The sequence below is a fragment of the Phoca vitulina genome, unplaced genomic scaffold (assembly GCF_004348235.1).
Source record: "Phoca vitulina isolate PV1807 unplaced genomic scaffold, GSC_HSeal_1.0 scaffold54, whole genome shotgun sequence".
NCBI classification, from domain to species: Eukaryota; Metazoa; Chordata; class Mammalia; order Carnivora; family Phocidae; genus Phoca; species Phoca vitulina.
Window position 1 is genome coordinate 6,941,803 of NW_022589757.1, and position 14,087 is coordinate 6,955,889.

The following is a 14,087-nucleotide window of genomic DNA, read 5'->3' on the forward strand; positions in this document are numbered from 1 at the left end:
ATGCCAAACCGCAGGGCCAGCCGTAATGCCTACTATTTCTTTGTGCAGGAGAAGATCCCCGAACTACGGAGGCGAGGGCTGCCTGTGGCTCGCGTAGCTGATGCCATCCCCTACTGCTCTGCTGACTGGGCGGTAAGACTGGAGGGAGTGGGGGGCAGGGGGGCCCAGGGGGGCGGACTAGGCAGTTGGGCAAGTGGGAGGACGAGGCGACAAGGAAAGAGGCCTCAAGGAGGCCAGTGACCCCTTGGTCCCTGCTGGAGGGGAAGGAAGCCCTCCGTTCCCGCCTTAGGGCAAACCAACGCAGGAACCACTTGTAATGTCTGGGCTTCTGCCTCTGGGGCCTAGGGCGCTCGGTCCTCATTGCTGTTTCTCTCCTTTCTCAACCCCTTTAAATGTCCCCAAGCTTTTGAGGGAGGAAGAAAAGGAGAAATATGCAGAAATGGCTCGAGAGTGGAGAGCGGCCCAGGGAAAGGACGCTGGGCCTTCAGAGAAGCAGGTAAAGTTAGCCTGAGAAGAGCCGCTACCCGCCTGGCACATAGGCATGTTCACTAAATGCTGGATGAGTGAGTGGGTGAATGCCAAGGGTGGACTAGTGGGTGATTCAGTTTAGCGCAAAGAAGAATTTTTGTTTTTTTTCCCCCTGGTGTCAGAATGCCTGTTAAAAAGCTGACAGGTTTCCTAACTGGGGCACATGTTGTTATTTGGTGTTGAAAGGCTGGGGGAATCCCTGTTAGGAAACCTGCCACCAATAAACCCTGATCAGTGATGAGAGTGTTGGGTTTTAAGGTTTGTAGTAGATGATCTCTAAGGGTTCCTTTCAACCCCTTTATGATTAAAGACCCCCCCTTTTTTTAATGTTTAAAAGTAGCTTGGACCATTCTCTCTTTTTAAATTACACCTGAAACCAGGCACGCTGTTGTGTTTAAAATATTAAAATAACAAAACTTGCACATGTTGGTGAATGTTAGTGTGCCTTATAGGTAAGAGTTGAATAAAGTTGATTTGGGTACATTTATGTGTAATAGAATGGTAAAGTACGAAATAAAAATTTTCTTGTTGATTTGTATCAGGAAAATTCAGTGTAATTGTGGACTTTTCCCCCTCCGTGTTCTTTCCATTTTTTTTAAAAGATTTTATTTATTTGACAGACAGAGACACAGCGAGAGAGAGAACACAAGCAGGGGGAGTGGGAGAGGAAGAAGCAGCTTCCTGCAGAGCAGGGAGCCCGAAGTGGGGCTCGATCCCAGGACCCTGGGATCATGATCTGAGCCGAAGGCAGACGCTTAATGACTGAGCCACCCAGGCGCCCCTGTTCTTTCCATTCTTACATAATAAAATTCCATTCTTACTTTAAACTGTCAACATTGGATTGAAATTCAAGAGAGCTTTGCTTGCTTTAGGTTTGAGAGATTTTTATTTTGTGGATGTATGTTTGAATAGAAGCTCTAATCAGTTGAATTGGTACTTAGTTATACAGGAGAACCTTGGTTTGTTTTTTTTTTTTTTTTAACTATAATTTCTTATAAGACCTTTTCCCTCAAAATGTAAGCCATTGCTGTATATGTACCTCATTGAGTCTTGAAGTCAGCATGATTGGGTTTTTACTTTAAGTGAAAAACAAATTACTTTGTCGAATGATGTTCTTTTGGCCACTGGGGGATTAATTTAGATTATCAGTAGTGGGCAAATGGTTGTTGAATTGGTCATTTACCACTCACCTTTTGATTCAGAATATTTATAGATGTTGCCCTTGTCTGCCTTTGGGAGTTGGTGTCACTGACAAATACATGCTTATTTACTCATTGGGCTCATTGGCCTACAGAGGTTACTGAAGTAATCTGTGAACTGTTTTTCAGTTATTTTGCTGAATTTAAGTATTTGTATAAAGTGCCCAGTAAGAGTTTGAGTATGTGATCAATTATTTTCTTCCTCTTTAGAAACCTGTTTCCACCCCACTGAGGTGGCCAGGCATGCTTGTACCAAGGCAGAATGTTTCACCCCCGGATATGTCAAATTTGTCTCTAAAAAGTGATCAAGGTAGAGTAATCCTAAAAGCAAAACGCTTAGATAAGTGTGGGTGCGCAAAACACAATGATATATTGATCAGTAATTATGTGTTCTGTTCATTTTGATCCTGCATTGCAGAATAATCGACTACAAGTGTTCAAATATGGTGATGCTAAAGTTGTAAAAGATCGGGTAATTTGCATTTGTTGAAATAACAGTGGAGAGATTGTTTTGTTTTATACAAAAATCTGGTCTCTTGGTTAATAACCACTTTATATGTTACTAAATATACTTTTTAAATTTAAGTGTGTATAGCTAGACCCTTAAATACATTTAAATTATAAAGAGGTTGAATTACTGAGCTAGCCTAGAAAAGAACTTAGCTAATAAGAATCCTTGTTATTCCTTCTGGCTGTTTTGTGTTCTGACTTTGTTGAAGATTAATAAACTTTTAACAGTCTTTTTTTTTTTTTTTTTTTTTAAGATTTTATTTGTCAGAGAAAGGGAGCACAAGCAGGGGAAATGGCAGGCAGAGGGAGAGGGAGAAGCAGGCTCCCTGCTTAACCAACTGAGCCACTCAGGTGTCCCAACTTTTAACACTCTTAAATGTGGCCAATCCTGTTAAATAAGACGCTTCACACATTCTCATATTTCTTTCTTTAGAGAACTTATTGGTGTTCTTATGTATATTGGTAAAAAGTGAAGGGTGAACTAAATTGTCCATAGTTTATATCAGAGTTTTTCTATACTGATTCTACTTGGCTTTATTTCCCAAACCTCTTGTATTTGTTGAATATGGGTCACAGCTTTTCTTAAGTCATTCCTAAAATTTGGGGCTTATGTTTAGCTAAATTATGTAGAGCTGGCTGCAAGTTTGAATAATTTCGTTGCTTCATGCAGAGTGGTTACCACTGTAATTCTTGATAAGTGTAATTATAAAAATTTTGATTCATTTATCTGGTACAGATGATTAGTTTTCTCTTTTCCAGCTCTTAGGATTATGGGAACACAAGGAAAATGGTTCTAAAACTTTTGCTTTTGTAGAGGATTCAACTCTCAACTGTTTGTGTTGTCTTACTTTTTTTTCTTTTTATTTATTTTTTTAGCTCTCCTTGGAGGCATTTTTTATTTTTTGAACATTTTTAGCCATGGTGAGCTACCTCCTCATTGTGAACAGCGCTTCCTCCCTTGTGAAATAGGCTGTGTTAAATATTCTCTCCAAGAAGGTATTATGGCAGATTTCCACAGTTTTATAAATCCTGGTAAGTAGAGTGAGTAGATGCTAGATCTTAAACAGTATTCATTTTATCTTGACTTTATTCAACAGGATTTGTTTTCTTAAGGGCTGATGTATAGTTCTTAAAGTGTAGTAAGACTTCATCATAATTGGTTGAAAAATTGTTAAGAACTAGGTGTTTACACAGAGTTTTTTAGTTTAAGCTTTTAATCTCAAGAAAGTATTAGAGTTGGGTTGATAGTATGACTGAAAAATAGCCTGTTGTTTGCTTACCTGTGGCCTTACATCTTGGAATTTTCTAAAAGCTTTTTATGCCTTTGCTCTTTTATTTCTTCAACCCATCCTTCACCTTGGAGATCACTAGATTTTAACCTGCTGTTGTTTTATAACTTTGAGCAAAGTTCCTAACCTTTCTGAACTTACTAGCTTATCTGTAAAGTGGGACTAATACGTATCGTTGGCTGCTCTAAGGAGTACGAGAGAAGGTGTGAAGATAGCCTGATACGTAATAGTCTCTCGGATGTTCTCAGGAGCTCTTCTGGCTGTTTCACCCAGCAAACCAAGTAGTGATGAAGACCTAGGATTCCATTAGGTTCCCAAGAGGATAGTTAAAGGACCAGTATACCTTTAAAGGCAGGTAGGAGAAATATATAGGGAGAAGAGTGAAGGGGTAGAGGTTGGGGAAAGAAGAATTTCATCTTTAGTTTTGTCAGTTGCTTTAAAATTCATTAGAATAAGCCAGCGCTTTTTCCGGTGTTTCGATGACAGAAACTAATCATCCTACTCACACTTATGAGAGCTGCTGCTTAGGATAAATTAAATAACTACTTTTCTTCATACAGTTGTAAAACATTATAAAAAGATTGAATTTGGGGACTTTTTTTTTTTTTTTTTGAGATCTACGTACATGAGGCCCTATGTTAAGGGCCTCATGGACCCCTAGCTAAGACTCCTTAAGCAAGTTTTCTTTACTAATTTCTTTTCTGTAAGGAGTAACTTCCTTTTTAAAGTAGTTTAGACAATATACCAAAATTCTTTAATAGTCATCATTCCTTTGGTTTAAAAAAAAATAAACCTCTATGAAAGTTTAATTTTTTTGTATTTTCACATAGCAATAGCCATTACCTACCTATGTTATGACTCGGTCATCCTATGGCATATGGCTCTAGCAAAACCAGAGAGCTGCTCTCAACAAAATATTTTGTATTACAGGTGAAATTCCACGAGGATTTCGGTTTCATTGTCAGGCTGCAAGTAAGTATAAGGGAATGGGATAGAATAATAGGCATTGAGTGTGTATGTACCTGGTTAAGACTTCCTGCTTTACATGGACACATAAAACATAAGTTGGGGGAAGAATAACGTTATTGTTGGAGAATCTTCATAGAAATGGTAGGTGGTGTATGTGATCCTTAAAAAATTTAAAATTAAATAGACTTGGGGGATACCAAAGGATATGACTGTATACCTAAACTCTGAACTAAAAACTCTTCTACGAACTAGGGTTTAACCAGTTTCCTCTGTGATTAGAATGAAAATCATGATAATAGTTTTATTTTTAATTTACATTCAAAAGTGTCTTTTTTTTTTTACTTAAAAATGTAGACAACTAGCCTATAGAAGTGTTTGAAATTAGAAATAAGTTTTTCAAATCTGCCATAACAAGCAGCTATTTTGTTATATTTATAATGCTGTTCTTTATAAATGAAAAGAATATTTTAGAGTCCCTTTTGGTTATGTCCTTTGAGTTTTTTCCAGTCTTAGTGAAAAATATGTACTAGACTTTTTTTGTTTGCCTGGGATCAGGGCAGTAGACTGTGGAACAAAGTAGGGGCAAATTTTTTTAGTTGGTCCTTTTATAGCTTTGAATGAAAAACATTTATAATACAGAAGAGGAATTCTGTTGTAGATTTTGAAGTGTGATCCTAGCTAATCTCCCCACGTGTTACATCATCTGAAGTTATTAACTAAATAGGTGGTGGTAAGACAAAAATAGAAACTTAGCTGGTGATTAACTTCATTTTTACTTCAGCTGTTTCTGGTTTTTTCATTGGTTGAGTGCATTGGAATCCCTGCTGTTTGCGAGCAGGCCACTGGCCTTACTGTTCATTATTTTGGTTCTGATAAATACTTGATTTTTAAAAAGTTTTTAAGGCTTCTTTTTACAACATTTTCAAGTTAACCAGATTAAGAGAAACCTATTAAAGACTCTAGGAATGTTTTCTTAATTTATTTTTCAAACTAATTAAAATTGAACACCATTCAGGAAAGCTCATTGGTGAGCTGCTTTGGAGTTCACCAATTTAGACAGGTCTTAAATTGCCAATTTGGTAACCCTGGGAAGTGTGCCGGTTAAAGAAGATACATAAATGACTGTATTAGAGTGATGGCTATGTTGACATAACTAAAAATGCTTATGCTGGTGTAATCAACCTGATGCTTAGGAAAAGATCATGGTTCATAGAGGAATACACTGAAGCAAATTTATGTGTGGATGCAGAGTGAGTAGGAGCTAAGGAATGTGCATGTAGATCTTTCAAATGCTCCTGTGCTAAGTGAAAGTGAAGAGAGATCAAGTGAATACTTCATGGATGGGCATGATGGTTTAGCACATTAGAATCAAAGAATTTCAAGTTTGGAAGAGGTATTGATATGGAATCTATTGATTTCCTCATCCTCATTGCCATGTTTTTCTTGGAAAGGGTATTTCAGGTTCTGTATGAGTTTGTGGGGGTAGGAGGTCTTTGGTCCTTCTCATTCTCCCCCACTTTAACCAGTGGAGCTCTGATTCTGTCCATTTTACTGCTTAATTTTCTTGGGAGAAGTTTTGCTTTAAAACAAGCAAAGCTTTGAGAACTGCTTTCAGCTTCCTATACAAAAGGTCTATTAGCTTTTAAAATCTTCATACACAAAGAATGTAACATTGACTTAAGGTATAAAGAATATTCATGAACAGCAGTGCATTCCCCAGTCAGCAGAAGAAATAAGGGCAGTGTGCTATCATTGAAGGTCATTATATCTCTCCTTGATTGCATCCCCCTCCCTCTTTATAAGAGAGACACTATTTGGAATTTTGTGCTAATCATTTCCTTTCTTTTCTGAATAGTTTTATTGTGAGTACATTTTTTTTTTTTTGAGAGTATGCATGAGCGGGGGTTGGGGGATGGAGGGGAGGGGCAGAGGGAGAGGGAGGGAGAGAATCTTAAGCAGGCTCCATGCTCATGCCCCACTTGGGGTTCAAACCCACGACCCTGAGATCATGACATGAGCTGAAATCACGAGTTGGACACTCGGGGCGCCTGGGTGGCTCAGTCGTTAAGCATCTGCCTTCAGCTCAGGTCATGATCCCAGGGTCCTGGGATCAAGCCCTGCATGGGGCTCCCTCCTCCGCGGGAAGCCTGCTTCTCCCTCTCCCACTCCCACTGCTTGTGTTCCCTCTCTTGCTGTCTCTCTCTGTCAAATAAATAAAATCTTAAAAAAAAAAAAAAAAAAGGAGTTGGATGCTAACCACCTGAGCCACCCAGGCATCCTGTGAATATATATTTATTTAAATTATGTATTTAATTTTGCTTTTTTTTAACTTTTATATAATTAACATTGAGTGCTTCTTTCTGTACCTGTATTTTTTTTTTTAACTCAACATTATCTTTTCCCAATTTTTCTGTTGGATTGTCCTTTACATTGGTTTGTGGAATTTCATTATGTATCTGATTTAATTGCAGACTTAATTGCAGATTGATTTAATTTGCAGATACCTATTTTCAGTTTGTGCATTATATTTTTTTATTGTCATTATGGTGTCTTTTAATGACTAAAAGTTTTTATTTTTAATTTAGTAAATGTATCAATCTTTTCCCTTATGTTTTGAGGGGTTTTAGTGTCTTATTTAAGAATCCTCTTTTACCTGAAGGCCATAAATGATAGTTTTTATTGTTTTGTTTTTCATATCCAAGTTCTTAGTCCACCTGGCATTGACTTGTGTATGGTGTGAAGTAGAGATTTTTTTCATTTTTTTCCCATGTGGATAATCAGTTGTCTCAGCATCATTTATTCAATAAGCAATTTGTTCTTCAGTATGTAGTGCCACATTTCTGTTGATGCCTGGGTCTTTTTGATATCTTTTATTTTGTTCTATTGGTCTACTTGGTTTTTGGTACCCATACCATTAAACACAATATTTTAATACTTAGACAAGTTCCTTGACTTTGTTTTGGAACATCATCGTTATTCTTGACCCTTTGTTCTTCCATACGATTTAGAGTCAGAGTATCAGTGCTTTACAAAAAGCTTTGTTGACATTTAGATTGGGATTCCCTTTAAATTTTCAGATCATTTTGGAGAAAATGGACAGCTTCATGATATTCTATCAGTGAACAGGAGTCTACTTATTTTTTTAGATCTGTAATGCCTTATAATTCTTATAATTTTTTTCATAATGATCTTAATATCTTGTTAAATTTATAGCTTATAAAATTTTGTTATTTATAAGTGATATCTCCTAGAATTATATTTTTATTTACTTTTGTAGTTTAGTTGTATCCAGCCATTGCTAAACTATAACTCTTGAGTTTTTAGTAAATTCCTTAGTCATATCTGTGAAATGACCTTTTTCTAATCTATATATTTTTTATTTAAAACTTTAAAAATTTGTTTTAGGGTGCTGGCTAGGAACTCTGGTTTCTAATGTTTCACCATTAGAGTATGCTGTTTGCTGTGCTTTTTGTTTCTTTTTTCTTCTCTCATTTTTTGTATGCACTCTTGATCAGGGTTAAGAAGTTCCTTTCTATTCCCAGCTTGGTTAGAGATACCAGTTGTACATTTTAATGAGTGGTTTTTCTGTGTCTCACTTGATTTGTGTCTTTTGTTCATTTGGTAATTTGCTAATGCTAAACCAACCTTAAATTCCAGCAGTAAATGCAGTATAGTCACTACATAGCTCTTAAAGAAATTGCTGGATTTGGTTTGCTCATATTTTGTTTTAGGATTTGTGCAATCATGTTAAAGACTGAGATTAGTCTTACCTAATTTTGTTACCAGGGTTATTTTGCCGTCCTAATATGGGTTAGAGAATGTGTCTTCAGTTTTTTGAATTTACCTTTGGTTCCTCATGGTTTTGCTGAAATTATCAATTATTTTTTTATTTTCCTGAACATTTAAAGTCTTGGGGCACCTGGGTGGCTCAGTCGTTAAGCGTCTGCCTTCAGCTCAGGTCATGATCCCAGGGTCCGAGCCCCGCATCGGGCTCCCTGCTCAGCGGGAAGCCTGCTTCTCCCTCTCCCACTCCCCCTGCTTGTGTTCCCTCTCTCGCTGTGTCTCTCTCTGTCAAATAAATAAATAAAATCTTAAAAAAAAAAAACACTAAATGTCTTATGTCTGATAACCCTATTATAGAGATCTTCTTTATGGATCTGTTGGTTATCTTGATGTTCAGTCACGGTATCAGATCTCTTCATATTTCTGATTATTTTTGAGTGCTGAACAGTAGATAGGAAAACTTGTTATTCCTCTCCAAAAAAAATTTATGATTGATTCTGGCAGAAAGCTACTGTCACTAGCCATCTCAGAGTACGATAGTCCAATTTCAGAGATTGAGATAATACAAAATTGGGTTCAGACATTTTAAGAGTCCCATCTATTTCTCGTTGATCTGTAAAAAAGGGGGAAGGTAGATTACCACCAAAGGACCATCTGTGAAATTTGTAATTGACTTGATAGCATAAACGATGGAAGCCAGAAGACAATTGTATATATTAAATATATAACTAAAAATTCAAGTAATACTGGAGTAATATTTTTTAAAAGATTTTATTTTTAAGTAATCTCTACACCCAACATGGGGCTTGAACCCACAACCCAAAGACTGAGTCACATGCTCCACCGACGTAGCCAGCTAGGTGCCCTTAGAGTAATATTTTTAATTCTTACAAGTCTAGGTTTGTTGAAAACTCATTTTCTCAGAATCTAAATCTCCTCTTCCAGAATTGGTAAATGCCCAAATTACCAATGAACCCAAATGTCAGAATGAAGCTCTCTAGCATTTCTTCCTCTCCAGGATTTTGGACCCCTAATTCCTTGCTGCTGTTTTATCTCTGCAGTGCTTTCAAGCAGGTGATTCATTTGTTCAGCTTTTCTCTAGTCTGTCATTATCAGAAATTAAACTCTTCTGTATCCTTTTTTATAACTATATGCTGAAATTCATAATTTGATCTCCTCAGATATAAGTATGATTATTTAAAATCTGTGCTGAATAACTTCAGTAGCTGGAATACCTTTGGACCTCTTCCTATCAAATTTGGTTTGGTTTTCATTCTTCTTTCTTCATGTACCTGGTTATTCTTTTTTTTTTTTTTTTTTAAATTTTTTTTTTTTTAATTGACAGAGACAAAACGAGAGGGGAAACAAAAGCAGGGGGTGTGGGAGAGGGAGAAGCAGGCTTCCCATTGAGCAGGGAGCCCGATGTGGGGCTCGATCCCAGGACCCTGGGATCATGACCTGAGCTGAAGGCAGATGCCTAATGACTGAGCCACCCAGGTGCCCCTGTACCTGGTTATTCATATAGACTGAAAAAATGATTTTTTTTTTTAGTGTGACAAATTTATTGGTATTTAAGATTTATTTTAGGGCAGGAAGGAGGAGAGAGGGAGAGAGAGAATCTTGAGCAGACTCCCCGCTGAGCTTGGAGCCTAACATGGGGCTCAATCTCAGGACCCCAAGATCATGAACAAAGAAATCAAGAGTTGGACACTTAACCAACTGAGACACACAGGTGCCCCAAATTTATTGGCATTTTAGTAAAGACATTGATCTCAGTCATTTCTCTCCCATCTTGACCTTAGGTTAATATTTCATTTGAGTCCAGAAAAGAACATGTAGGAGAGGGATGTTATTTTAATGTAAACAGTAAAATGGACAAAAGTGGAAAGTTTGCTTACATTAAAGCAAGTTAAATTCATGTATCTTGATATAATTAAATCATGTAAGAACTAATAGTTCTATATACATTTCCATTGTTTGGGGCTTACTCTAAACTTAAATGCAAATGAACAAAGTGTTAGGGATGTATACAGGTTGCTTCTCTATTACCTATTAAAAGAGCCCAGCCAGTAGTTATCACCAATAAAATAGTCTGAAGCTGCTTCCAAATTAAACACTGCAGGAGTTTTCAAGGAAATCATTATACTGTATGTTTCTTTTATCTGTGTCTATGCTTTTAAAGATGTGAAAAATCACATGAAAAAAATATACAAAAATTTTTTTAAAACCCTACAATACATAGATCTAACAAAGTATATGTGGTCAAAGATCCCATAAGATATGTTTAAAGATGGGGCGCCTGGGTGGCTCAGTCGTTAAGCGTCTGCCTTCGGCTCAGGTCATGATCCCAGGGTCCTGGGATCGAGTCCCACATCGGGCTCCCTGCTCGGCGGGAAGCCTGCTTCTCCCTCTCCCACTCCCCCTGCTTGTGTTCCTGCTCTCGCTATCTCTCTCTCTGTCAAATAAATAAATAAAATCTTTAAAAAAAAAAAAAAAGATATGTTTAAAGATGCATTTTCTTTTACCTTCAGTACCTAAGCTGTACTTTTGAGAGGTCATTGATTAATATGTATACACTTCGAATCCTATTACTGTGCTAAAATAAGAATTCTTGTATTAAGTCCAAACCAAATCACTTTCATAAGTTAGTAACTTAAGCTTTAACAGAGTTGCAGAAAGTACATCATTCTCCTTTTCATCTTCATACAATGTTGCTTTTTTGGTTCTACCTTTAAAAAAAAAAACCCAGCCAAATATTTATTATATGTACATTTAAATTTTTGGTGGTGGTCTGTATTTGAAAAGCGCTTCCTTGTGATGCCTCAGGATCTGGTGGAAATGCTTACAGGGACTAGCTAATAACAAAAACCAAGGTAAGCACATTCAAAATACTGATTTACTTTGGTAGCAAATGGTCTTTGAAGACTAATGAAGGTAGACAAAACCCATTAAGGTGAAGTGGGCTATTTCAAATACTCAACAATTTACATGAAATTAAAAAAAGTTTTTTTTTTTTTTAAGATTTTATTTATTTATTTGAGAGAGAGAGAGAATGAGAGAGAGCACATGAGAGGGGGGAGGGTCAGAGGGAGAAGCAGACTCCCTGCCGAGCAGGGAGCCTGATGTGGGACTCGATCCAGGGACTCCAGGATCATGACCTGAGCCGAAGGCAGTCGCTTAACCAACTGAGCCACCCAGGCGCCCCTAAAAAAAGTTTTTTTTAAAGAGCTAAGCATCTATACCAACTGATAGCAGTGCAATACCTCGTTTATGATGAGAAACAAAACAAAGGCCTGTTAGGAAAAAAGCTGTATTTTAATTTTATCTAATATATTCCAGTAACATTTTCCTCCCAATACAATACTCCCTCTCTATAAGGCTGTTCCTGGGAGCCAGACAGTTTAGGTTAATAAGGGAGTTAAGAGTAATTGCTTGCAGTTTAAATAGATGATAACTTTTTGCCTCCCTTTTAATGTGCTAATAGTTGTGTCTTAAAAAAATATGCAATTCTTAGAAAAGTACCATTTCTGATTTTTTTTTTAATTATCTGTAACCTTTTGGAAACTAATCACATGATACTACAAAATTAGCAAACGTCGTGAAATCTGAATACAAAACATAAATTAACTCTAATTTCAAACTCTTATTTGAGTACCACCACCCAATCTTAAAAAAAAAAAAAAAAAAAAAATGGTGGCTCCAAGGATATTCTTTTACCATTCTTTAAAAAAGGAAACTATTCCTTTTAACTTTACACCCACGCCATGCTCCAGTTTCAAAACACATCATTTGTCTTGGTCGTGGACATTTCTGAGATGAGATTTTATATTTCGCTCCCATAGCTTCTGGTTATCAGAGAAACCATGCTTTACTTTATTGAAGGAATTGGGATGTATCCCTTCCAGTATTCTTCATTCTCATCTTTGGAGGCATTTCCTCTGGTTCATGGTCTTCCTCTTCATTAAAAGCTGCTGCTACTGAAAGGTTTTTGGAGCAAGAGTTGAAACCGTTTTTTTAGGTTTATTTGATCCAAGTTTGATAGATATGGCTGAGGCTTTCTTTGTTGTCTGACTACCTATGGCAAATCCAAACTTGGAGATGTTTGTAGGCTTTGTTGGGAAGTCTGCAAGCTGCTTCTTCAGCAGCTCGCTTCTCAACACTGCGACTGGAACTTTCCCCTCCATTACTCCAGAGGCTCCAGCTTACCTTGGCTTCTCAGGCTTCTCCTCTTCCACCTTCCTGTCCACGCTTTTCCCTGCCATGCTGAAAAAATGATTTTAAAGTAATTTGGGGCTTATAACAATGTTCCCTTCATCCAGAGAGGATTTATGTTTGCTTTTGCTAGATAGCTGGGGGCCGAGCAAACCAGGTCCCAAAAACTGTCAAAAGCACACTTCTCAGCTGTTCAATTTCCTCTTCTGGAATTAGCAAATAACTGCAGGGGAAAAACTGCCCCCAAAGCTAGGCTCTCTGGAGAGCCTCTCTGGATTTCTGTATTCTCTTGCATCTGGATCTAATAATTTCTTGCTACTGTGTGTGCTCTTGATATCCTCAGGTATTTTAAATTTTTGTGGGAGGTTGGTCTGAATTATTTTGTCCATTTTTTTTTACTGGAAGTGGAAATCTTAATCCTACAACCTTTTAAACAGCAGTCATTGCTGTTAAGTTCTCCAGCCTTATATGTATAAAACAGATTCATGAAAGGTAGATGGGAATAGTGAAAACATAGAGGCTCTTAAATCTGGGTTTGAGTCCTGACTCCATTGTTTGCCAACTATTAACCTACTGTGCGAACTTCTGTGATTGTCAGTTGTGTCTTCTCTAATAGTGTGTATATCCCCTATCCCATAAGATTATGGGATAAATTATATGAAGTACCTAACCATAACTAGGCTTGGTACAAGTGCTTAAATATGAGTTACCCAGTACTGTCTTCCTGAACTCCTACTTCCTTACCCACTTCATAATATTTGTCTTGGTCAAATTTTGAACTCCTTCCTCCTTTTTATGCCCTTCAGGTGATTCTAGTCACAAGATTCCTATTTCAAACTTTGAATCTGGGCATGACCAAGCAACTGTGTTACAAAACCTTTATAGGTTTATTCACCCAAACGCAGGAAACTGGCCACCTATCTACTGCAAGGTAATTTCATTGTAAGAATTTTTTTTTTTGTAAGAATTTTTTTTAAGACATCCACTTAGATACTGAAAGATCCATGAAAGATATCCAAAGAAAGTAAGTTTGCTTGTATGTTAGCTGTGTGTGTTAAAACGTGTTCATTGTGAATTGTTTTGAATGTGATTAGGTATAATAATTCCTGTGGTTTTATAGGGATTCTGAAGACTGCAAAAGCTGAATGTATTTCTACTTTGATCTCATGTTTTTAGTTTCTCCTGCTGAAATATCTTCTCAGTATCTTTTTACTCTGAAGAAAGGGTGTTCTAATCTGTACACACCCGTCCTTCTAAGTAAGATTACTGTTTATTCAGAACTGTTTTTGTAGCAATCTCTTGACCCTCTTTTGTAATCTTTAGAGAGCCTTTATTCTTTATTTTGTCTAAATTCTTTTAGCTAGTAGTTGAAGAACTGGGTTTTAACCTTAACTATTTTAGTGTAACCATGAACAGATTACCTTACCTTTTTCTGAACATTGGTTTCTTCATGTGCCTACCCTAGATTTCCCTTGCTTTTCAGAGAGTCTGTTAACATTGCTTTATAAATGTAACTGGTTATTAAAAGTAGTCTTTTAAAATACATGTTGCTCTTTTTTATGGTTCTCATTTAGTTGTCACAAACTCTTTAGTCTTT

General features: G+C 36.9%; 1 protein-coding gene across 2 annotated transcripts in view; it reads left to right on the top strand.

Moving 5' to 3' along the window:
- Window positions 1–14,087, top strand: part of MAEL (maelstrom spermatogenic transposon silencer) — a 35,552-nt gene continuing 21,465 nt past the window's right edge. The window contains exons 1-6 of one of the 2 annotated variants that reach the window (XM_032389438.1): window positions 1–132; window positions 404–496; window positions 1,938–2,037; window positions 3,114–3,269; window positions 4,457–4,498; window positions 13,297–13,421. In XM_032389438.1, the coding sequence (XP_032245329.1) occupies window positions 1–132; window positions 404–496; window positions 1,938–2,037; window positions 3,114–3,269; window positions 4,457–4,498; window positions 13,297–13,421 (648 nt within the window). The remainder of the gene's footprint in view (window positions 133–403; window positions 497–1,937; window positions 2,038–3,113; window positions 3,270–4,456; window positions 4,499–13,296; window positions 13,422–14,087) is intronic. The other variant, XM_032389439.1, reaches the window with a different exon arrangement.